Source organism: Triturus cristatus, chromosome 1_1, assembly GCF_964204655.1.
Source record: "Triturus cristatus chromosome 1_1, aTriCri1.1, whole genome shotgun sequence".
Taxonomy (NCBI): Eukaryota; Metazoa; Chordata; class Amphibia; order Caudata; family Salamandridae; genus Triturus; species Triturus cristatus.
The window spans coordinates 142,601,955-142,628,078 of NC_140579.1; the positions used below are offsets into that span (position 1 = coordinate 142,601,955).

Below are 26,124 nucleotides of genomic sequence, written 5' to 3' on the forward strand. Positions count from 1 at the left end.
AACCCTTGCACATGCTTTGCTCTTATCTGGATATTGTACTGGAGACACATGCTCACCAGATGCCTTAATAAGCTTAATACAATGGGACATGACGCCGCCTGATTATTAATTGCGTGGACGGCTGCCATGTTGTCTGACCGGATGAACAAGTTACTTACCTTCGGTAACGCTTTTTCTGGTGGATACAGTATCTTCCTGTGGATTCCTCACCTTGTGAATATCCCCTGCGCCAGCAACATTTGGAAACTTTTGTAGCAGTCCACCCCGATGAGGTCGAAGACGACGTCACAGAGACACGGCTCTGCTCGTGACTCCGCTGATGTCACCGGCTCCATAAGAAGACCTCGTCGGCGTGATGACATCAGTTCTGCCCTTTTTTCCGAGCCTTCGAGGCACACGGACGGACTGACAGCAATATATACACAGTATACACAGTACATAATATACAATTCGACACTAACTGTGTGGAGAATAAAAAGGAAGGCAAAAGAAACAACACAATGCCTTTGACAGTAACAAATACATTTTGAGACATCATCATTAGAATTGTAGGTATACAAGGGTGGACAATGGGGAGGCGGGTGGGACAGTGAGGAATCCACAGGCAGATACTGTATCCCCCAGAAAAAGCTTCACCGAAGTTAAGTAACTTGTTCTTCTGATGGATACATCTGCCAGTGGATTCCTCGCCTTGTGAAAAGATACCCACAGCAGTCCCACTCCTGGAGGAGGGTGTCCACCCTTCTATACCAGAAAGTCCTGAAGGACGGAACGAGCAAAATGTCCGTCTCTCCTCACTTCGGAATCCAAGCAGTAATGCTTTGCGAAAGTGTGAAGGGAGGCCCAAGTTGCCGCCCTACAAATGTCCTCCACAGGAACACCTCTAGACAAAGCAGAAGTGGAAGACTTAGCTCTAGTAGAATGAGCCCTTAAACCCTCTGGAGGTTCCTTAGCAGCCAAAGAGTAGCATATCTTGATGCACAAGACAATCCATCTGGAAAGGGTGCGCTTGTGCACGGCTCTGCCTTTCTTGCAGCCAACAAAGCCCATGAAGAGCTGGTCATCAACTCGAAAGTCTTTAGTCCTGTCAAGGTAGAAGCTCACCGCGCTTTTAGGGTCCAAGCGGTGAAGTCTCTCCTTCTCCTTGGAAGGGTGAGGGGGAGTATAGACGCTAGAGAGGGTAATGGACTGCCCCAGATGAAAGGGAGTTACCACCTTAGGCAGAAAAGCAGCCCTGGTCCTGAGTACCATTCTTTCAGCGTGAATGGTCAAGAACGGGGGTTTTGAACTCAGAGCTTGAAGCTCACTTACCCTCCTTGCCGAGGAGATCGCAATGAGAAAAACCATCTTGAAAGACATCAGTCTCAAGGGACACTTGTGTAAGGGCTAGAAGGGAGAACCCATCAGATAAGTTAAGACAAGATATAAGTCCCATTGAGGCACAATTAAAGGAGGCCCTTTAGAAATCGTAAAACAATAGGCGATTTGAACAATGATGGTTGATCCGGCAAACAAAGGAATGCCGACAAGGCTGAAAGATAACCCTTTACAGTGGCTACAGCAAAACCTTGCTGATCAAGAGAAAGGGCAAACTGAAGAATGTCAGATAAACGAGCCCTCAAAGGATCAATTGACTTCTCCCCACACCAGAGCACAAATTTAGACCACCTATAGGAATAGATAGATTTAGTGGAATGACGTCTGGCAGACAAAATTACATCCACCACATCTGGCGGGAGAGAAAAAGAATTCAGGTTGCCCCGTTCAATCTCCAGGCATGAAGGTGTAAGCTCTGGAGGTGGGGGTGTAGAACCGGCCCCTCCGACTGCGAGAGGAGGTCTGCCCTCAGAGGGAGACGGAGCAGAGGGCACGAGGAGAGGTGGAGAAGATCTGTATACCACACCCTTCTTGGCCAATCCGGGGCAATCAATATGACTTGGGCCCGGTCTTGGCGAATCTTCCTCAGAACCCGAGGAATCAAGGGTATGGGAGGAAACGCGTAAAGGAGATGAGAGTCCCATCTCAACTGAAACGTGTCCCCCAAAGCTCCCTGCATCGGATACTGGAGACTGCAGAATGACGGGCAGTGAGCATTCTCGTGAGTGGCAAACGGGTCCACCTGAGGAGTTCCCCACATCCTAAAGACGTGACGAACCACCTCCGGATGAAGCCTCCACTCGTGGTCGGTGGAGAACTGCCGACTGAGACTGTCTGCACGTACGTTCAGAACCCCGGCCAGATGATTTGCCATCAGACAAATCTGATGATCCTGAGCCCAGGACCAGAGACGGAAAGCCTCTCTGTAAAGACAAAGAGACCCCACTCCTCCCTGCTTGTTGACATACCACATCGGGTAGTGTTGTCCGTCAGGACTTGAACCGACTGACCGCGAAGGGAAGGGAGAAAGGCCTTGAGCGCCAAACGTATCGCCCGCAATTCCAGAAGGTTGATGTGAAGCAACCTTTCCTATGGAGACCAAAGACCCTTGATCTCCAGATCCCCCAGATGAGCACCCCACCCTAAAGTGGATGCATCCGTTATCACTGTGGCCACCGATGGAGGTAGATGAAAGGGCTTTCCTTGAGACAGATTGCCCTCCACGCTCCAGCAAGACAGATCCGCTGCAGCTTCTCCCGAGATCCTCACAGACTCCCTGAGATCTCCTTTGTGCTGATACCACTGCCTGCGGAGACACCACTGGAGCGCCCTCATGTGACAGCGTGAATGGTTGACCAACAGAATGCAGGAAGCAAACAGACCGAGCAGGGGAAGGACCTTCAGGACTGGAACGACCGCTCCATTGTAAAACAAAGGAATCATTTCCTGTATGTTGAGAATCCTTTGTGGAGGTGGGAATGCCCGACACACAGTGTCCAGTACCGCCCCTATGAACAGGTTGCGCTGAGAGAGCACCAGGTGAGATTTGGGTACGTTTATCGAAAAACCCAATTTGTACAACAGCTGAGTTGTAACCTGCAGATAATGAAGCACCTTCCCTGGCGACTCCGCTTTGATCAGCCAGTCATCCAGATAGGGGAAAACTGAGATCCCCGACCTTCTGAGATGGGCTGCCACCACTGCCATCACCTTCGTGAAGATTCGAGGTGCAGTAGTAACACCAAACGGAAGGACCGCAAACTGATAATGTTGTGACCCTACTGTAAACCGGAGATACTTCCTGTGCGACTTCAGGATGGGGATGTGGAAATACGCATCCTGCAAATCGATCGACACCATCCAGTCCTCCTGATTCAGCGCTTGAAGAACCTGTGCTAGCGTGAGCATCTTGAACTTCTCTTGCTTCAGATAAAGATTCAAGATCCTGAGGTCCAAAATCGGACGCAATCTGCCGTCCTTTTTCGGAATCAGGAAATACCGGGAGTAGCATCCCTGACCCCTCTCCTGCTCTGGAACCACCTCTATCGCACCTTTTCTTAGTAACGTCAGGACTTCCTCCTGCAGGAGAAGACGGTGGTCCTCCGAGCAAGCACCTTGACAAGGAGGGTAATTTGGAGGAAATTCCCGAAAGGGAAGGGCGTACCCATTTTCTACAAGAGCTAGAACCCAAAGGCCTGTAGTAACAGATTTCCAATCTTGTAAAAAATGGGTAAGCCGGCCCCTCACAGGACCAACATGATCCAGAATGGTGGATCTAGGACTGCTTTGCGGTGGTGGGAGGGGCTGAGGAAGAGGAGGAGAGCTGCAGACCTCGAGAGCGACCCCTGAGTCTGCCTCTGTAGCTCTTATACAGAGTGCTTTGTTGCTGTTGCTGCTGCTGGGGCTGTCTGTAAGAATGAAAGGTTGACCTTCCGAAGCCCCTGTACCTCTTGAACGAACCCCTTGACTGAGATTGAAGGCCCAAAGATTTAGCCGTGGCCTTACTCTCTTTAAATCGTTCAAGCGCAGCATCCGCTTTCTTGCCAAAGAGTCTGGAGCCATCAAAAGGCAAGTCCAATAGCGTTGACTGAACATCAGGGGAGAATTCTGAAGATTTAAACCACGCACTCCTCCTGGTGGCAACAGAAGACCCCATGACTCTTGCAACCGAGTCAGCTGTATCCAAGCCACTTTGGATCACCTGATGTGCCGCCGCTTGGGTATCCAAAAGGACCTCATTGAAACTTATCCTATCCTCTTCTGACAGCTTAGGGGCTAGCTGCTTTGCTGAGTCCATAAGTGCATGTATATACCGGCCCAAAAGGCAGGTGGCATTCGTCGACTTAAGGGCCATGCTGGCAGAAGAGAAGACCTTCTTGGCCGACTGATCCAATTTCTTCACCTCCCTCTCACTCTGGACCTGCGGAAAAGAACCCGATGATTTTCTGGAACAGGCAGCTCGAACCACCAGACTCTCTGGAGATGGGTGAGATGTCAAAAAGTCTGGGTCCCACGAGCTGCCCTATACCTCCTGGTAATAACTTTAGAGACTGCCGGAGCAGAAAAGGGCTTACGCCACACCTCCATTACTGGCTCTATAATGGCTTCATTAAAAGGGAGTAAAGGCTCAAACAGCAGAAGGAGAGTGCAGAACTTCTGTTAAGATGTTAGTCTTGAACTCTGCAGAAGGCAATTGCAGATCTAAAAGTTCAGCAGCCTTCTTTATAACGGCATGGTATGGAGCCACATCCTTTGAAGGAAGGTCAGAAGGAGGAGTAATCTCCCATTCAGGTGATAAGTCCAGGCCACTAGCCTCCTTCAACTCATCAAACACATCGTCCGATTCTATGAGCTCCCCTTCCTCTACTTCCTCCATCAGGTATCTTTGTTCATCCAGCACCCTTTGGGCCTCCCTCCTAGACCTGATCCTCACAACTGGAGTCGGCAGCGCCGTGACCGAATCCGACGGCGCCGGGGTCGGAGCCGAGCATGGATCCGATGGACCAGCCGGCGTCGAACAATGTCGAGTCGGTGCCGGTGAAGAAGGGAGCGGCGTCAATGTCCTCGGCGCCGGTAGTTGCCAAGACGGCGTCGCCGTAAAAAATGGCATGAAGGGAGCCTGAGGATAGGCTTGGGGAACTCCCAAACTAAAGGCCATAGGACTCATAGAATCCGAAGGTGCACCAGAGGGGTACATGGCTCTGGAGAAGACTCCGTACATAGCATTAAGATAATGCGTAGGGTCCTGGAAACCCAGGATATTGTTCAGGCATCACCGGACTCGGGCCAACCGGCGCCGACGTTGGATTCAGTGGAGCCGAAGGCTCTCCCTGAGCTGGAAGCTCCTCAATCGGAACCGGGGACGAAGACGGAGATGGAGCCGGGGACGAAGACGGAGACGGAGCCGGCGTCTGAGATGGAGCCGGGGCCCGAGCCGGGGAATGTTCCGGTGAAGCCACATGTGACGACAGGCCAATAGGTGAATCCAGAACGGGCGAGGGAGATACGAAGTCCTTACGGCGTCGGGAGGGCGATGTCAATCTCGGAGCCGCATCCCTATCTGAGTGACGTCGAGATGAATGCCTCCTCTTTTTCTTGTGCTTCCTAGATTTAGAAGCATGCCCCGAAGTCGACTTCGACGCCGACCTCGACCTTGATTTCCTTCGGCCTCTTTTTCTTTCTTCATCTTGGCAATGAAGAGCTTTGCTTCCCTCTCCTTAAGAGCCTTGGAGCTCATCTTGCGGCAACAAGAGCATCCTTCCACATCCTGGTCCGATGACAGGCACCACAGGCAGTCGTCATGCGGATCCATTATCGACATGTTTCCCACATTCTCGACAAGGCTTGAATCCAGACTTCTTCGTCGACATTTCAGCTGAAGAAGACAAAGAGAAACCAGCAGAAAACAAAGTAACAAGTATAGCTACAGAGAGAGATTCCCGAAATCCGTTGGCGTCGACGGCGCGGAAAAAAGGGAACGGACGTCATCACGCCGACGAGGTCTTCTTATGGAGCCGGTGACGTCAGCGGAGTCGCGAGCGGAGCTGTGTCTCTGTGATGTCGTCTTCGACCTCATCGGCGTGGACTGCTACAAAAGTTTCCGAATGTTGTTGGTGCAGGGAATATTCACAAGGTGAGGAATCCACTGGCAGATGTATCCATCAGAACACTAATTTCTTGTTAGCCAAGGTATTCGACCAGTGTGACAATGATACTAGAATAGGAAAGAGCTCTAATGCTGTGATATTGTGTGTGAGGCCAGAATTCCGCCAAGCAGGTGGCCACTGTTTGGCACACCAGGCAGCACCCAATATTGACCCAAAGCCCCCCCGCCTGGAGGCATCTGTGTACCGTTGCAACCATTTCCTGTCATTGTGTTGGCCATATTCTGACTCCATTGAAACCTTGTAGAAAAGACAACCACATCCGCAAGTCTTGCTTCAGCCCCCCACCCAACCTTACAAAGGGATGTTTCTGAGTAATGCCTGCTGTTGCCACTGCCAACCTTCTTGAAAAGACTCCCTACCTGAATGACCCTGGATGCAAAATTGAGCTTACCAATTAACTCTTGGATATCCCTTAATGGTGCTTTTTTTTATTGCTAATACCTTTTCAATAGCTGCTGCAAAGTCCTGTACCTTTTCAACTGGGAGGCGTGACACCCCCTCCAAGGAATCCAACTCTATTCACAAATTGTTAGCTTAGTTGTGGGGCCTTCCGTTTTCTCTGCAACCAATGGTACTCCTAATTTGTGCGACATGACCTTGAAGGCTGCCAATGCTTGAGCACACTCGGGGGAGTTTGCCTTGCCTACAAATAAGAAGTCATCTAGATAATGGAGCTGGCCACCTACTGGCTGTACCTTGTTTGTTGCCCACTCCAAAAAGGAACTAAATGCCTCAAAATACGCACATGAAATTGAACATCCCATGGGCATGCACCGGTCATAGTAAAGCTTTCCTCTGAACTGGAACCCCAGCAAATGAAAGCTGTCGGGATGCACTGGCAACAGCTCTCTTTGCTGGGCCCATATCCCCGTAATGTGTCTTCCCCCCTATGCACATGTTCCAGCAGAGTGAAAATATCAATGAATTATCTCTTCCAAACTCTCTCTTTAACTTCCATTGGAATATGCCATGCTTGTGAGCGTGTCCCGCTAGACCCCCCTGCCCCAGCCTTACTGGATGGTGTGGTGCTTGTATTGCTGGCTTGAGATGCAGTTGTCAATGGAGCCTTCTCCGGTGAAATGGTGTCACCTTTAACCGTCCGATCCGATACTTTCCTCCCTGCCCCTTCGTGTGCCCCATGCTCCATAACCACCCACCCCCAGACTTGCATTGGGGACCCATCCTGCGCTCCACCTGCCGTGATCCCTTTACTGCCCCCTACTGCCTCCCCATCGCTTTTCCCAGTTTGCCCGTGCCAATGCTTGAAAGGTTTTTGCCTTACTTTCGAAAACGAACCCAAGGGACCAATGTCAGTTGTTAATGCCACCTCCTTGTTTAACTGGTGTTTGTCCTCTCCCATTCGCCTACTTAGCACAGACACCTGCAAAATTGATGCTGCTGCCTGTGAGTCCTCCCCTGTTATTGACCTTGTTATGTCTTCTGGTGGCAATCTTGCCTTTTTTGCTCCTGCGATACATCCGCCCCTCCCCCTCGCTTTCTTTTCCATACACCGCTTTCCCCCCCGTGTCGATGCACAAGTATGGCCATTGGTTGCAAAAACTTCCCCTTGCAACTCTTCCATGTCCTTGCATTGTCCCCCACCTCTGGGAGCGGGTGCTTGCATTTCAGCCATTGCCAACTCCCACCCCTCCCAGTTCTTTTCTTTTACCGTTGCCGCAAAGCGGGCCCAAAGCTGCTGTGCATCCTGGCCGCCGAGGTACTCAACTCCTGGTGCAACCCCACTAGGTCCCGCGCCTCTTCATTTGCTGTGAGCTCCAGTGTACCGCTGTGATACAGTTCCTCGTCTCCCATCATTGCCCGGGCGTGTCCTGGACCACTCCCCTTTTGTGGCTGACCTAAAATTGAAAATGGCGATAGCCTTGCAGAAGGTGGCTGGGGTACGTTTACTGTGTGTGGTAGCCCTTAAATCCAAACTTATGCCAATGTGCATGACCCAAGTGGGGCATATGCTTGCTACGGTTCCCCCCCCCCCAGCGCTGTCTTGGCGGTGTTTCTTATACTTTGCAGCATGCCGCCCATCCTGTTTTTTCTAAACTTACCTTCTGCTCCAGTCCCCGCCCCCTTATGCTTGTTCCTGCTCCCTTTGTCAAGTCCATGACCTCCGCCACTATTGACACCACTTTGCTCAGTTCACTCAGTCCCTTCTCCGTCCGAATGGACTGCTTCCTTGCCTAAAATTTAAATTATTCACAACATGTTAGCCTTTTCTATTTGCACCACCTGTACCCAGTCTCTAATGCCCAAACCCTTGTCCACTGTACACGCCGACTTCCGTCGTTCTCCACCTACTGGCACGCCCTAGTGTTCTGCCCCAGGCTTGTTTATCGCTCGCTGTATGCCTACCCACTGTAGATACCTCTCCAATTATCTCTGGCATTACTCCAAGAACCAGGTGGCACTGCCTCTCTGTGTTTGACCTTCCAAAACGCACTATCCTCTTTACTAGCTGTTTACCGAATGCCCCCTACCCCTGTATTCCCCCCCTCGACCCATCCAGCATTGGTGTAGGCATGCTGGGGAGGGGGGAAGAAGAAGGTGTTAGGAGCGCACCATTCTCCCAACCCCCCCCTCCCCCCGAACCCCCGGTGAAGAGCCTTGCACACCCTTGCCCAAGGCCGGAGGGGCCAGAATGAACCTCCTCCCAATCCAAGGACACTGCTCTACTGTATTCCCTTAACTGGGGCTTGGAGCGGTGCCTAGGGCTATAATTCTGTATGAGTCTATGCCTCCATCTTATAATCACTGCCCCCCTAGTTCCTGGCCCTGTGGAAAACCGCAGTGTAGCTTAATACCTTTGTTAATATCCTGTGCTCTACGTGGGAAGCTGCGTATGGCCAATGACTTGGGCCTGTTTATCCTCCCCTGGCACAGAACTGTGCTGCATTATACCGCATAATTATGGCTTTTGTTGCTGCATAATTTAAGCAACCCTGCCGCCTAATTTAAACCTCCTCTATTCCCCCTTAGCCCCCGCTATTATCTGCTGTAATAACCTTGTGCTCCCAAGCCACATTACTGCGGCTGATATAGCCCCAACCAACCAGCATTGCCCTGTATGCAATATCTCAATAAATAAATATCTGTGAGGTACTCACTGCATTGTTATCTCAAAATCTGTTATGCAGTTCTCTGGTTATACTGAATAAGCAGCTACCTACTTCATTATCATATAAAATCTCTTTATTGATCTTATAACTCTACTTTCACAATTGCTTTATTAATATTTTTTTTCCAAATTTGCTTGAAAATGCACTATTTGCCCACCCTGCCGCCGAGTCCCCCTTATGATGGTGGTCGAGCTCGCTCACTCGCCACAGGGAACTCATTCCGAACTTTTATGCCACACCACTTTCAAATGTCACTTGCAGCCACTGCTCACCCCGCTCCTCATGCATGGTATCTGCTAATGTCTAGCCTGACAGCGTTTGTTGCGACTGGTTACAGAGTTATTTTTAACTGCTTGGTGCCATATGCCTTCCCCATGTGCCAAGATTCCCAAAGGAACTATCTCCTTCACACCTCCTTGTAGTGACCTCCTTATGTCAGAGAGATTGCATGTCGGCTATTGTAATGTGCCAGACACCACGCTTGCATTCACTGATAAGTCTACTGCCACAAGACCCAGCACCCCACTGGCCTCTGTGCTTCTGCTCCCGCGCTCACAGAGAGCCGCATGGTTGGCGTTTGTGCGCGCCGACGTTACGGTGCCCCTGCTCTGTCCTCGCTCCCATCGTCCTGTGCCATTGCGCGCTGCTCGCTGAAGATGTCGGGGGACGATGAGCCGTAGGAGTATAGAGCCAATATCGGCAACACTCCCCATCCCTCCCACAGCAATAATTTGGAGAAATAATCAGACAAGACACATTCTTAGTGGAGAAAATTGCTGCAGGTTTATTTGCATAACAAATATGCCAACATGGTGGGTTATCTTGCGGGCGATCCCAGGGCAGGCAGCCCCACGCCGCCTGCCTGCCTGTTGAGCTAAATTACACCATGGCCCTAGCCAACCGGTGCTTGTTAGCTTTGGGGGAGGGGATAGCCCCTCCCACCCGGTGGACCACCAGTCCACCCCCTTACTCACGCCCCCCCCAACTAAGGGGGACAGAGCGTTGCAGGCAATCCCCGGTTGCTCAGGTCCACAACGGCCCGTAGGACTAACAGGGTGCCGTCGCTCCTCCAGTGTCGCGTACCTGGGACCAACAACCGCTATACACTCCTCACAACTCCAACAACAAAGGGAGGCTGTTTGGGGCAAGTATCTCGCCGTCTTCCAGGAGTTGCAGACAAGTTGGGAGGAAGAAACCGGCTGTCTCTACGACGCGCCGACACCAGAAACTACATCCCCCAGGACCCTGTGTGCCGTGTCGTACGCGCACAGGAAATGAAGCAGGAACTCTCCCAGAAGGCTATGTAAGCCTGCAGCGTCGGGAAAGACGCTGTAGATTATCCTGTTTCGGGTTGGGGATCCCAGGGTTTTGAAATCGAACCCGCTTTTGTTTTAAGTGCGGTAAGGGTGTCGGTAACACCAAATTTTCATTTCTTCTACGTCGCTGTTGGCCGCATAGAGATTGAGAATCCTTTCCTTGGATTTGCGCACATCATTTTCATGAGTCTCCACTCTCCCTCGAAGCCCGGTTACCTGCTCCTGAAAAGGGCTCAGGGGTTTACTTGAGAAATATCATTTGGGCATTCTGAACACGCTGCAATTATACCAGGTGGTATATTAAATAACATTATTTCAACATTTATTCTCGTGCTGTTCACCAAGCGTAAGCTGAAAAAACCATTATCAAATGTGTGTGATGTAACATGCTGTTCTAAGAATGAGTGCAACCAGAATAATATAGTATTCATTCCGTTGGCGTTAATTTATGTGGCATGTGTCTTGTTGTTCGTCTTCTAGCAGAGCAGTGAGAGGTGAAAGTTAAGCCAAACCTTCCTCCCTTGTGAAGCCCAAACAAACACCACTTATGGTGGGTATGTGTGGTAGCACAACTACAGGTGTGATTGTTTCTATGTATATCTAGTGAACAAGCCTGATATGCTGATTTCTGTTCACAGTATATGCACCGTGAGTTATTCAGAGCTAGGTGACTTGGAAAGACATGGTATTGTTCTTTGGAAGGTTCTGATGTGACTTAATCGTCCTTCCTAAAGTGGCTACAGACGCCAGTTATTTTCCTTTACAGGTACATTAGAAAATAGGTTCTCGTATATGTTCTGTACTTTTTAGATGTTGTGAATGTACCAGTTATTCTGAATATTTCTTTTCGTGTTCACAGGTCTCCCTCCCCGCTGTTCCCATCGTTTCCTTCCCCCGATCTACCACCTTAAGCTTCCGTGCTACTATGGCAAATCGGAATTGAGGGTGTCAATAGGTGGACTCATTTGAGCAACGAACCGATCCTGAGAGGCCTATGAGGGACACACAACATCCAGGGCCCAACGCAAGGACCTCCCTGGGGATATTTGGCTTTAGCACCCTTACTGTGCTCCTGCAGAGGGTACCCTTCTGTACCTTACAGCCTCTGGATCGCCCTGTAACTCCGCCTGCAACACAAAATAACAAGTTAGATAAACACCCCTCCCTCCCCTGCCTGTACACCGGGTAAGCGGTGGGGAGGGAAACGGCGTCAAGGCAGCATGAAAAGAGGGCGAACAGAGGGCAGGAGAGGTATAAATACCTCTCCCCCTGCCCCCTCCTGCCCGGAAGTGACGCGGGCATGGGGGAGCCTCGGAGGGTCCCCAACACTGGGAGGCTGACTTGTGTGCCATCCTGAAGCACAAAGGGGGGCCGCCCTCTTAGGAGGGCCCCCTTCGTGGGCCCAGGGCAGCCCTGCATAGTGCCAATATCGGCAACACTCCCCATCCCTCCCACTCACGCCCCCCCAGCTAAGGGGTTACAACAAACAAATGATGGACGGAATGCAGACATTCTCCCCCAGTCGGTGATGGATCAAACCCAGATCTGTTGACTGGGTGTGAGTGTTTGATTGGTTCTGATGCTCCGTCCATCACCACCCCCTTTTGTACCGCTTTGTTCGCCATAAGTTGGCAGGGTATGCTCAGACGTGAGTCCCTTGCTCACTGTGCCACTGGATTCAAGCAAGCCTGGCTGAAGACGGCTGAAATGCCAGAAACCGGTCCTAGGAAGCTTGTGTCCGGTCCAGGGAAGGCATGGCTTGGCAGTTCGGGCTGGACTGTTCCCATGAGGCACAGGGTCAGACTGATTTGCATATGGCCAAGTCTGAACTGGGGTGGCAGAGTGGGCTAAAGAACGGTGATGGATCAAACCCAGATCTGTTGACTGGGTGTGAGTGTTTGATTGGTTCTGATGCTCCGTCCATCACCACCCCCTTTTGTACCGCCCCCAGCTAAGGGGGGCAGAGCGTTGCAGGCAACCCCCGGTTGCTCAGGTACACAACTGCCGGTAGGACTAACGGGGCGCCGTGGCTCCTCCAGGGCCTAACGCGAGGACCTCCCTGGGGATATTTGGCTTTAGCACCCTTACTGTGCTCCTGCATAGGGTACCTTTCTGTACCTTACAGCCTCTGGATCGCTCTAACTCTGCCACAGCACTGGGTGTGGCCACCGTCACCCCAGGGCCCCCCCACCACGATAGGCCTAGTTACCTACACCCTGCTGATTCCAAGGCCTTCCCCAGATCAAGCAAGAACTGGTCCATTCCCACTCTGGACAGGTGTATCCCATCTTCATCAGAACACCCTGTGGACTTGGCGTGCAGTAAACCATGCCGGATGAAGCTAAATCCCCTTTGTTCAGTGAGTTTACGCATGGCGCTGTTAACCCTCCTGCGCGAGGTCTCCATGGCTTCCCCTGACCGTGCCCCCCACCCCACTTTAGACAGGTGAAACCCCATCTTCTTCAAAAGGAAACAAATTGACCCGGGACTTGGCCTATTCTCCACCCCCTGTGCAGTGCACTGGACTGTTATGCCAAGCGTCAAGAAGGCCTTACACTCACGTGTATCAGATCCTCTTGAGATAAACATTGGCAGAGTAGCTGCTATGTTCCCTATCTGTAGTACCGTGTAGTTATTCAATGATGCCAACAGCGAGGCCATTGTAATTCCTTCTATCCTCCTGTGAATAGATCATTTGTCTAAGCCAAAAGGACCCTGGAAAGCTCTTTGAACCTCCTGTCCTCTGCCCAAATAGCAAGCTCCACCCACTGTTTGCCCAAGGTGCTCCCGTTAGAGTGTGAAAATGTCTTGCTAGCTTGGCCCCCCCAGGCTGATATACCTTTGTGACCATCCTCCCAAGGTAGGCGCCTGCCCAGCTACTGTTGCGTCTCAACAAGAGGCCTTAGGGAAATGCCTGTCACAGTACACAATATCAGGTGCCGCAACATTACATCGGAATCTAAACTGCGCAGTTTCATGTCCTGATGATGATGATGTGATTCCACCGGACACCTCAGCATAATGCGCGTGACCTAGGTACTTGATCCAGCTTGCTTGGCGGCCTGCCTGTGAGTCAATAGCCGAGCCCCCAAATGGACATACTTCTGCTAAGCGCCGCATTGCCCTTCCTGCGCCGGCCACCCTAGATAGCCTTGATCATGCATCTTGTAAGTTAATAGGGGACCGTTTATCTGACCGGACAATAACTTTGCTTCCGTCTGAATGTGATCTGTGGTCTTTCGCTACACACCCAGGAGTCAGAGGATGGCTTCGGGTGATGAATTCAAATTGCGCCTGACAGAAAGCTCGGTGTAATATAGCTTCCCCTAAACTAAATGCTGTAGATCCTAGATTGCTAGGGGTAACCAAGTGGGACCAACCGTGCCCGAGCCATCTTGCCTGCCCTTCATTTTATCACTGCCTGCAGTCCCTCACCATCTGAAAGCGATCTATAGCTGCTGAGACCCTGCAGGAGCAGTCCTCTGCCAAACTTGCTGGTAAGACCAGGAAGCAGGCAAGTGGTTGGCGAGAGCGGGAGGACCGCCTGACCGGAAACAATCCCAGACTGACACGGGTTGTGATTGGATGTTGTCTAGCCGTACCGGTGCAACCACCCAGGTGTGCATTACCCAGCACCCCAATTGAAAGTCTTTGTTGGGATGCAGGTGGGGGGGGGGGGGGGGGGGGAGTGTAGGTACCTAATGCACTTTGTCAGCCAGAGTCCTCCCACCAGTGTACCCTGCACCCTAAGGACCCTTCGCCCCTATTATGGCAGCCACTCCTACACCCCGTGGCCGGACCAGCTATTGGAATTTGGCAGAGATCGCTGTTAGCATGAGCTGAAGCCATTATGTTTTTGGAAGCCATTTTGACTGACCATGTGCTCCTTCCTTCTTCGCTGTTGCCTACCCGTGTGCTTTACTAGAATAACTATCTATACTTAGCTCCTGCAGCACTGAGCATGCTCAGAAAAGTCTGTAGCTGCTCTTGCACCTGTCTTAGTCTGTAACTGTCAGGCTGTTTTAACTAATGTCAGCAACTCATTACTACTCCTTCTTTGTTGACTCTGCATTCTCTGTATGACCATCTATGTGTGTAACTCTTCCTATGTGTACTTGTACCGCCTCTTTTTGAGCTCCTGTGTGGGTATAAAAGACCCACAGTTCTAATACTCCTTGGGCTACCTCATACACTGCCTGAAGGTTTTGTATAGATGTAGTTCCACTCATGAGGTTTAATAAACAGTTTTCTTGATATTACAGCTTCCGTGCCACTCTACTTATTGGTCTGAGGACTAGTGCGCATAGAAGGGCGAACCCCTAGCACCGGTAGGCCTTGCTGAGGTCTACTTCTACAAATTGGCACCTAACCCGTGGGGCTCATCGGCGACTCGGATGCCCGACGGAGTGGTCTTGACGGAGGATTGGAATCTCGCTACGGATGATCACTGCTTGAGGAGACCTGTGTCTTGGCAGCCAAGGTGCCTTTCCACTTTTCCCGATTTGACCCTCCATGTGATACCGGTCCTCGACTGAGATTCCTTCTGGTGTTCGCCGTGCAGAGACCATTTGGTCGATTCAGAACTTGGCAGTGGGCGGCTGGAGATTTGTTCTTGGTAAGTCGTCGACATTTGTTTGCTTGTTTGGCCAAAAACGTGATTTGTCTGGGTATATATGAATTGCAATTTATTTAAGCAGGTAATGAGAACTGTGAAAACTTGAACGGCACACTTTGAGCTAAGTGCCACTTTATGTGTAATATTGTATATGCTACAATATTCTTGGCATGGCTGTTTCAAGCGCACTTCGTAGAATGTGCTGCTTTCTTTGAGGTACCAATGTGAATCTTGAACAAACTCAGACTGCTCCCCCCAAGGGGACACCAAATAGGGATATGTACATTAAACATGGTATTTCTTCTATAATGTATAGTACACTATGCAATAAAAATACTAGCAAGGTTGCGCTGGTCTATAAATGGGTCATTCAATCTTAAAAAAATTCAGTATGTGGAACAATGTATGTTTAAGCGCAAAAGTAGACCAGATATGTTTGACTGTGTACGAATGTGGGAGAAAGAAGCGCGTGAACATGTGAGACTAGAGCAAGCTTTCGCTGAAAAAGAACAACGCAAAAAATATCTATGCGAAAGCGCTGGAAATGACACTTAAAGATGCGAAGGAAACAAAAGAGGGAGGCTAGGGAGCACCGCTTACAGGTAAATGGCCAATATCCTGTCCAGAGTCCCCTTTACCCTCTACTTAATAAACCACAGGACGATTCACTTCTATTAGATCGTTCTCCGCCTCCTTATACTTTACCCTCTGCCCCCAAGGTTGATTCTGATGATGACATCTCTCTCAGATCAGGACAAATCAGAATCGGGTACTGAACGACAGACCCGCTCTTTTCTGACGGCTGACCGTGCGGCCACTCTTAGATCTTTTGCTCGGAAAGCGGCCCGTGGTGATATTTCTGCTCCAGATCTTCTAGCGGAAATTCAGCAATGGCAGGAGAAAGAGCAGTTATACTTTGCAGAGACGTTTACTGGAACAGTAATTGAAAGGTTTAGAAAACATTCCACTGAATTAGAGCCTGTTGATATAAAAAATGATAATAAACAGTTGAGTGACGGTCTTTTTCTCCTTTCCCAGGTGGCTGACTTAATTAGACACGTGGTTAAACTGCGAGCTGATGAATTCCGTTTGCGAGAGGAGAAAAAGGCAGCTGCTGCAGCTGAACAAACAATTCGGACCTCTGTGTTGCAGGATGACGATCCGGGGACAGATAAAACTATTGTGGTTCATGGGAAACCAATACGTGAAGCTGCACCTTTGTATGTCCCTCCTAAGGGTGCAGGAACGGATGACGATAAAACTTCCACTGATGTGAAGGAATATTTTATCTATAATTGGGTGTATACTCCTTGGAGTAGAGCAGATGTTATGGCTCTTAAAGCCGCTTTGCCAGATCCGTGGAAGAATCCCGCTGCTTTTTATGAAGAGGTTGAAGGAGCTTTTAGTTCTTGTACCATGACTTTGTCTGATATTGATATGTTTTTTGGGCTTATTCTACTCCCTGGTATGTGGAGGTCTGTTCGTAAAGTTGATGATCATGAAGTTTTTGGAGATACTTGGAAGGTACTAGAGAAGATAGATTCAGAAAGGGAACCAACACAGAAACCGCAACAAGAGACTTTAGATCTTCCAAGGGCTATTATAGTTAAATTGAAAACTCTTATTCCTCCTAAAAAGATAGACTGGACTATGTTAGCATCCGGTAAGCAAAAGGCAGATAAATCAGTCTCTGACTTTTTTACACGTTTTGAGGAGACATTCCACGACTTTAGTGGCCAGTCATTGACAGATGACACGGGCAGGCATCTGTTTGTTGATAAATTTGTGGCAAACATGTTGCCAGGAATAGCTAGTCACCTAAAGGCCAGCGAGAGTTTGCAACCTCTATCACCTGAACTACTTTGTCTCTTGATCAGTGTGCTTATTGTAAGGAGATTGGACATTGGGCTGCTGACTGTCTGCAATTGCGTGCTCAGCGATATCAGCGTGGCCGAGGACAAATGAGAAGCCGCCCAGGGAATTTAGGATATAGGGGAGCTATGGACGATCGCACCAGGGTTGAGGCTGTTGAGCATACTCAGAATTCTTGTAATACTTTTGATAGACGCAACCAATATCAAATGTCTGATTATCCGATCGCTGATTTGAAGGATTCTGCTTATGTATAGGAATGCCTAGGATGGGGTAAGGAATCAGTTGAAGTCCCAGTAGATCAGAAGGGTCCCTATGTTAATGCACGTGTTTTGGGTTCCACTGATCGGTTTTTGGTTGGCACAGGAGCTACTCGTAGCGCCCTGTCTAAACAATTTGTTCCAAGGGCTCCCCTGTCTGGCTTAACCATTAGATCGATAGGTTTCAATGTCACAACCACTTGCATTTCATGTGGATAAATTCTCTGCTGCATGTCCATTTTTGCTTTCCCCTAACACGCCGGACAATATTGTGGGTCTCGACCTGCTCAAGCATTTCACGGTTACGATACGATTTTCTCCAGAAGGTGTGCGTTGTAGGAGAGTAGGGTCTGCTTTCTATGTTCACCCCCACTTTTTGCTTTTGCTTTACTGGGTTTCGACTTAGATGTGGCTGTGGGCCTGCTAATCAGACCCACAGCCCTGCTGTTCTCTCTAAATTGATACTATGTACTTTAGGTGCATAACCCATTTGGATAGGATCACCTTATTGGCCCCTGTACAGTGTACCTTAGGTACCCAGGGCATAGGTGTACCCTAGGCCTACCAGGGGCTGCAGCATGTATTCTGCCACCCCTGGCCTGGCCTTCCATTATGACACAACTGGCTGATCACTCAGCTGGGGCAAGGTCGTGTAATCACTCCTTGCTTAGGTGTAGTATTCCTATACCTATCTTATATATAGACACATGTGTACCTATCAGCCACTCCTATGGCAGGCCTTAACAATCCTGGAGGCAGAGTGCTTGGTAACATGTGAGATGGTGCTCTAGCATGAGCTGAGCCTGTCTGCAGCTTTCGGAACCATGTCCTTATAGCTGTTCTATGATATAGCCTACCATATACTCTTAAAGTGCCTTATAATCTTAAACGGTTATGGTAACTATGGTTTGGCTGTATCAAAACATGTCGTGTAAGGTGTATAACACTGTGGAATAATACCCCCATCCCATTTCTGGGGATGAGGAAATTATCCCTCCCTTCTAGAGGGAGAAGACATGTTGTAACCTACTTACCCGGTTAAAGTTAACCAGAGCCCCAGCATCACAAAATGGATGCTGCTGCCACGACACAAGTCTGACCTCCTGCTGCTGGGAGTGATCCCGGCAAGGGAGGCTTGGACAATAGGTTTCCTGCCTTGGGAGGTGCGAGCACCACCCCAGACAGGCCTTAGTGTATTGGGGCAGGGAGGGATGAATGAAACGAGACACTGCCTGGGGCACACAAGGTGCTCCATGCATAGTCCAGTTCAAACCGGTGCTGGGGCACTCCAGCCCCAGTCCTGGCGCGAAACTGGACAAAGGGAAGGGGGTGTAACCACCCCCCTCCCAGGTCCCACCCATAAGGCGTGACCTAGCAGGCAACCCAGCCCCCCAGATTAGTATAAGAGTGGTAGCTGGGCCCCAGGAGATTAGATTATCCTGAACCTGCAACTTGAACAGAAACTCTGGACCTTCGACATTCGACGAAAGAAGACTGAAGAATCTCTCTTGTGGCCAAGGAGTGGCTACCCTGTGCAAACAGGCACCATCAAGAGACTACCCTTTGCTTTGCTGAAGTTCTACGAGGGACCGACTGCAGAGCCCGACCAGAGCCTTGACTTCCAGACTTCTCCGACCCTGATCCACATCCACAGCCGAGCTGAGATCCGTGGAGGCGACGAGAGACATGGGACCGGCTACCTGGGAAAAGTGGCTAGTATCTTCCAGCGCAGCTTCTGAGGCACCCTCGAAGTTGTGCACCGGGGATTGAGAAGCCCCAACCCCAAGCACCATCTGCACCGAAGATCAGCCCCCCACACTCCACGAGTCCTGCGTGGGGCCCTTCTGCATTTTCCTGCTTGCCGCGTCTGTCCGGTTGCTTGCCCGTTGGCTAGCGGCCTCTGTGACGACACACCTTGAAATCTTCACTGCTGGTTTGGCTCCCCCAGACTGGCTCCCGCTTCTTTGCAAAAGAGAAGCACCCCAGACCTTCCTGGTCTGCACCAGAAGCAAGTCCTCGGTTCTTCGTGGGTTCCGCTTGCCAAGGCTTGGTGAGTCCTAGTTCGACTTCGCCGCCGCCGACAGCAAGAGCCTTCGTGGGACAGCTCGCCTCCTGGTCCTGGTCGTCCTCGACGTCTCCTGGTACCCGTGGCTGCAGCGACAAGCTTCACCCTTCACCTGCAATCTTCACGACACCGCCAGGTTCCTTCCTGGTTCCACGTGGTCACTGGCTAGTGACCTGGACTCTGTCCCTTCTGCTTGCAGGTATCCTCTCTTCTTGATCACAGCCTTGGGATCCACCGGACACTCTTCACTGACTGCCTGTCAGCAACCATAGAAGTCCACGACGAAAACCGACGCAAGTTCACACCTATGCACCCGCAGCCCGTGGGCTAGGTAACTTGGGTACTTCGGTGCTCACAAGGGTAGTGACTATCCTAGGGTCTAGTTTCCGAGTCTCGACTCTCTAGCTGCTTCAGAAGTGTCCTTAAACTGTTAATTCGGAACTGTTGCTAGTGTAGTGTAGCCCCAGCGATGGCCTAGGCCTAGGCCTAGGCCTATCCTATCCTATTTCCGTGACAGTGGTCCTTATACCACTTCTTTAGTATATGGTTTGCGTGGCCCCTAGGGCCTAACTGTATTACTTACCTGTGTGACTTAATGTATGCATAAATAAGACTGTGTTGTACTTACCTCTAATCTCATAAAGAGTGCTGAGGGTTTGACTAGAATAAATGCACTTTATTTTATATATATATCTGTTGTGGTGTCCTTTCATTTGGTTTTCAAGGGATTATATATGGTATCACAGCTGGCTTCACATGCCATTCAGAGTTTAGCCTAAGACTGCTCTTGTCCATGCTACCACTAGGATAGCTGGTCTATAAGGTTGACTTTACAACCAATCACCATAAGGGTTGTTTGGACTGATATAAGGTGTACACTAGAACTAGTGACATCATACATCAGGCCAACTTCTCACATGCGTGTTATTTTGAATGACAACTATCCCTTGGTTGAAAAATCTTGTCTTGTTAGAGAAGATATTGCATTGGCTTCACTCCCTAGTATTGTGGGCTACGTCAGACACAGATGTAGGACAAATGGTTATCCCACCAGTTCATATTCAGGTGAAGCAAGGTGCTTAATTATCTCGATTGCCTCAATACAAAATTTCTCGAAGGTGAAGAGACACTCATACGTATTGTCCACGATTTGATTGAAGTAGGAGTTGTGGAAGAAGTCCCTTACAATATTTGCAATAGTCCTATCCATCCCATTTTGAAGAAAGACACTGATACTTCACTTTGAATAATCGATCCTTCAGATTTTGCAGAGCTCCACAAGGGTATACTGAGAGTCCTAGCATTTATAGCCAGGCTTTGAAAAGACAACTTGATTCTTTTCCTGTGCCAAAAGGGGTAGCTCTCATACAATATGTTAATGACATCTTGTTGGCTGTAGACACCACTGACCAATGTGAAGAAGGAACATTGTCCTTTCTCTCCTTTCTTGCATCACACATCACAAATTTTCTCGGAAGAAATTGCAATATTGTAGACAGCAGGTTACCTATTTAGGTCACCTCCTGTCTCAGGAGGGACGTGCACTCATGCCAGATTGCATTCAAGTTATTTTAGACAAGCCTGCGCCTTGTACTCAGAAAGATGTTCGTGCATTCATTGGTCTTACTTCTTTTTGTAGGCAATGGATCCCTAGTTTCTCACATATTAAACCTTTGTTGGCCCTCTTGACCAAAGACACTCCAATGCCCCTTCCATGGACTACTGAATGTCAGAATGGGTAAGTTACTTACCTGTAATCCTAGTTCTCTTCCAGGGGTATCCTCATCAAAGTCATAAGCACTGAATATTCCCGCCCATGTGCGGGGACCCCGGAAATAATAAAATTATATATGTAAAAAACACATATATACAGCTCTGTATATGTATAAACATATATCATTTTTTCCAAGCAAATGCAGCTCCCATAAAAGGCTAGGCAATGTAAATATACACATCCAATAACACATATATACATATAAATATATATATAAAGGTATAACAATACACCTAAATCTCTTTTTTTTTTTTTTTTTAATGAGGTAAACACTCATGAGAAATCAAAAAATAAAGAGAGCAAACTGTGGAAAAACACAGATGTACAACACATTGCCAGCCTGCAGGCTGCATTGCAATATAATACCATAGAGACTAAAAAGCCCTGTACAGGTAAAAACTGGCACCGTGCCTTTAAGGCAGCCCTGACTTCCATATCCCATCATGCCTCAGGGGTGACAGTTAGGTCAGTTGTTCTTTGCGGGACCGTAGTCCTAAACACAAAGATATATCCTTTCCATAATGAATAATACACTTCTTCTCATTTGCCTGGGGAGGTGGGTGGGTTGCTTATGACTTTGATGAGGATACCCCTGGAAGAGAACTAGGATTACAGGTAAGTAACTTACCCTTCTCTTCCAGGGGATCCTCATCAATAGTCATAAGCACTGATTGAGTAGCAAGCTCCCCTTCCACCAGCAGGCAAATGAAACTAAGGTTGTATCACCCATGGAGAAAGCGAATCATGAAAATGATTATGCATGGAACAGATTCCTCAAGGAGGCTTGTCCTACTTGAGTGTCTGCTCTGGTGTCCGAATCCAGACAATAATGCCTGGTAAAAGTGTGGACAGATCTCCAAGTGGCTGCCTTGCAGATCTCGGAGAGTGGGACATTATTGAGAAAAGCCGCGGTAGCCGCTTTTCCTCTTGTCGAATGCGCTTTAGGGCGCGCCCCCAATGGTTTCTGAGCCAGTTGGTAGGCCAATGTAATACTTGAAACAATCCACCTAGCAATGGAACGTTTGGATGCAGCAAAGCCCATACGGACAACCCCATAGTTCACAAACAATTGATCAGATTTCCTGACATTCTTAGTCCTATCTAGGTAGAATTTTAGGACCCTTTTGACATCTAGAGAATGCAACGCCCTCTCTGCTGGAGAGGAGGGGTTGGGAAAAAAGGTTGGTAAGGATATGGCTTGGTTTACATGAAAATCCGATACCACCTTGGGTAGGAACGAAGGATGAGTTCTCATCACCACCCTATTTAGATGAAAAATAGTGTAGGGTTCTTTAGAACAGAGGGCCTGTATCTCACTGACCCTCCGTGCTGAAGTGATGGCTATTAAAAATGCTGTCTTCCATGAGAGGTGCTGTAGGGTAGCCTTATGAATAGGCTCAAAAGGCGCACCCATGAGCTTCGACAGAACCAAGTTTAGCTCCCAGGAAGGAGAGGGAGGTCTAACAGGGGGATAGACTTTCTTGAGTCCTTGCAAGAAATCCTTCACTACCTGCACTTTAAAAAATGACTGCTGTGAAGGCGAACGCCTGTATGCTGTTATGGCTGCTAGGTGAACCTTTATGGATGAAAATTTCAACCCTGCCCTTGCTAAATGTAGAAGATAGGGTAAAATTACATCCTCCTGGCATTTAGTGGGATCATAATGATGCTGAGCACACCATATATAAAATCTTTTCCACTTACAGAAGTAGGAGTGTCTTGTCGAAGGCCTCCTGGCTTCCTTCAGTATGGACATACACTCTTGAGGGAGGTTCAGATGGCCATACTGGAGGACTTCAGGAGCCATGCTGTTAAGCTCAGCGAGGGAAGGCTGGGATGGTAAATCTTCCCCTGCATCTTGGATAACAAGTCCGGCCTGCACGGCAGCCGCTTGTGGGGTCGGATCGACATGTGCAAGAGATCCGTGTACCACCACTGCCTCGGCCAGTCCGGAGCTATGAGGATCATCTTGGCAGATGAATTCTGTAGCTTGGTCACCACCTTGGGAATTAGTGGGAGAGGCGGAAAAGCGTACACAAATGTCATTGACCAATTGATCAAAAGGGCATTCCCTAGGGATCCTGGTCGATGGTATCTTGAGGCGAAGCCTCGGCATTTTGTGTTTTGCTCGTCCGCGAAGAGGTCCACTTGAGGACGCCCCCATTCCCCGAAGATGTCTTCTAACACCTCGTCGTTGATTACCCAGTCCTCTGGCTCTTGGAAATGCCGACTGAGCAAGTCCGCTTGCACGTTGAGTTCTCCTGGTAGGTGCACCGCTTTCAATGAGATGTTCCTTGCTAGGATCCAGTGCCACAGGGACTGAGCTTCCAGCGAGAGCGTTCTGGATCGAGTACCCCCCTGCTTGTTCAGGTAGTACATTGTGGTGGTATTGTCCGTCTGCACTAGAATGGTACTCGTCGTGATCGCAGGCAGGAACGCTTTGAGGGCTAGGTGGACTGCCCTGAGCTCCAGCATGTTGATGTGGTACAACTGCTCGCTGCTGGACCACTGTCCCTGAGTTTGCAGAGTCCCAAAATGCGCACCCCATCCCTGAAGGGATGCGTCGGTGATTAAGGTCTGAGTTGGGGGCTCTTGATGGAAGGGGATCCCCACTTGTAGATTCCTTGGTTTCAGCCACCACTTGACTGACTGTTTGGCTGCAGAGGAGAGGCAAACCTTTTCTTCCCACAGGGAGTTCCTTTGATCCCATTTGTCCTCGAGATCTTGCTGGAGAGGACGCATCCTTAGCCTGGCATTGGGAACTAGGAAGATGCAGGATGCCATGGCCCCTAGCAGAGATGAGATTTGCCTTGCCGACGACAGATTGCTGGTTATAATCTGTCTGCCTTTTAGCATAATGGATGACTGTCTTTCCTCCGAAGGAAACACTTTTCCTACTACGGAGTCTATAGTTGCACCCAGGTAGTGGATCCTCTGCGTTGGTGAAAAATTGGACTTTTTGACATTCACTCTGAGACCCAACTTGCGACATAAGTTCAGGCATAGCGACAGCTGTGACCGCACATTCTGTGGTGATGAGCCCTTTATTAGCCAGTCGTCTAGGTAGGGATAGACGAAGACTCCTGCGCGCCTCAGAGCAGCCGCTACTACTGACACGCATTTTGTGAATACTCGAGGAGCTGACTTCAGGCCAAATGGGAGGACTTTGAACTGATAGTGAGAGTTGCCTACCACAAACCTGAGAAATTTTCGATGATTCCTTAGGATGGGAATATGGAAATATGCATCCTGAAGGTCCAGTGAACACATCCAATCGCCCATCCGGAGAAGAGGATATATTTGGTGGAGCGCCAGCATGCGAAATTTCTCCTTTCTTATGTGCTTGTTCAGTATCCGTAGGTCTAAAATGGGTCTGAACTCTACCTTCACACTCCTCTTTTGGATGAGAAAGTATCTGGAGTAAACTCCCTTTGCTCTTTGGTTTATGGGCACTTTCTCTATTGCAGATTTGAGTAGAAGCGTCGCTACCTCTTCTCTGAGCTGCTTTAGATGCTGGGATGAATTGACAGGAGGAATCGATGGGGGGTGACTTCTGAAACGAAGCGAGTACCCATGACGCAGTATATTCAGTACCCACTTGTCCTTTGTGATGGACTGCCACTCTGGAAGATGATGTGCAACACTTCCTCCCACCGGAGCGGTGGACAGCAACGGAGGAAGCGGCTTCTCATTGCTTCCCCGGAGCTTTGTTTCCAGCATTAGATTGCCTGTTGTTACCTCGTCCCCTGGATGGCTTGCGGGACTGGTATTGCTGTTTCTTTTGACCTTGCTGGTCCTGGTTCTTTTGCCAATGAGGGGTTTGAACCCTCTGTTGGTAACTGCGCCTGTCATTTCCCTTGCGGCGTCGAAACTCTTTTCTCTTTTCAAGCCCGACAGCTTTCATGGTCTCCAGCTCTGCTTTCATACGGGCCATTTCTTCGTCTGCATGGGACCCAAAAAGAGAACTACCGGAGAAAGGCAGATTTAAAATTCTTGCCTGCGCTTCCGGTTTCAAGGCCGTCAATCTAAGCCAGGATGATCTTCTGGCTGTGACTCCATGCGCATATTCATGTGCTGCCAGTGTTGCCCCATCCGCCGCTGCACTTATGATCTGGTTAGAAACCAGACTCCCCTCATGCAAAATCTCTTCAAAGTCCCGTCTGTCCTCTGATGGAACTTTGTCAATGAACCTCTGCAGAGAGTCCCATAATGACCTATCATAGCGCCCCAGAAGCGCCGAGGCACTCGCCACCTTTAAGCTTGAGGATGCTGAGCCGCAAACTTTCCTCCCCCAGGAGTCTTGTGTCTTACTGTCCTTATCTGGTGGTACCGTTGAACATCCAGCTACTGCATGTGTCTTCCTGGCAGCGGCGGTGATGACAGAGTCCGGTGGAGGATCTGATTTAAGGAATAGAGGATCCTCCGGAGCTGGACGGTACTTTTTTAGAATTCTCGCCGGCGCCGTTTTGGTGGTTGCTGGTGTAAGAAAGATATCCATTACCGGTTGTAGCAAACCGGGGACTAACGGCAATAACGGGCGTGACACTGTACGTTCATGAAGAGTTTCAAAAATTATGGATGAAGTGGTCTCCTGAACCGGCATAGGGATATTTAATTTAGTAGCTCCTCTACACAACACTTCCTGAAACGTAGAAATATCATCTACCGGAGATACCCGAGAGGGTGGCGTCTCCGAGAGTGTCGGTGAATAATCCCTTTTGGATGATCTGGAAGAAGGGGAGGTAGAAGGGGTTCTACGGCGCCTTCTCTCTGATCTGGTCGACTCCCTTCTGCGGGAGGAAGACCTGGATCGCCTTCTTGGTGCTCGAGAGTGACTTCGGGATTCTCTTTCTCGAGATCTTGGTCTGATCGGTGTCGCTGGGAATACCACGCCCCTTATTCTTGTTAGCGATGCCTTTATTGCGTCTGGTACAGCAGGGTCCTGAGGCATCTCCCTTACGGGACTTTGAGGTACAGCATTGTCCTCCTCCTGCGAACTTTCTCTTGCAGGTACTGGAGATTGATGCACAAGCTCTGGTGATTCTGATCT

The 26,124-nt window shown here is 49.5% G+C and overlaps 1 protein-coding gene and 1 long non-coding RNA gene across 2 annotated transcripts in view; both read left to right on the plus strand.

The window, feature by feature from the left end:
* LOC146869852 (uncharacterized) overlaps positions 1-26,124 on the plus strand; it is a 63,373-nt gene that overhangs the window by 31,493 nt on the left and 5,756 nt on the right. The window lies entirely within an intron of this gene.
* Positions 14,936-17,843, plus strand: LOC146869853 (uncharacterized). Its single transcript, XM_085623169.1, has 2 exons — positions 14,936-15,103; positions 16,142-17,843. The coding sequence occupies exon 2, from the start codon at positions 16,433-16,435 to the stop codon at positions 17,066-17,068; it is 636 nt and encodes a 211-aa protein (XP_085479295.1). The 5' UTR covers positions 14,936-15,103; positions 16,142-16,432; the 3' UTR covers positions 17,069-17,843.

Coding starts and splice junctions, on each gene's coding strand:
- LOC146869853 (XM_085623169.1), top strand. CDS start 16,433: ATGGCTCTTAAAGCCGCTTTGCCAGATCCGTGGAAGAATCCCGCTGCT.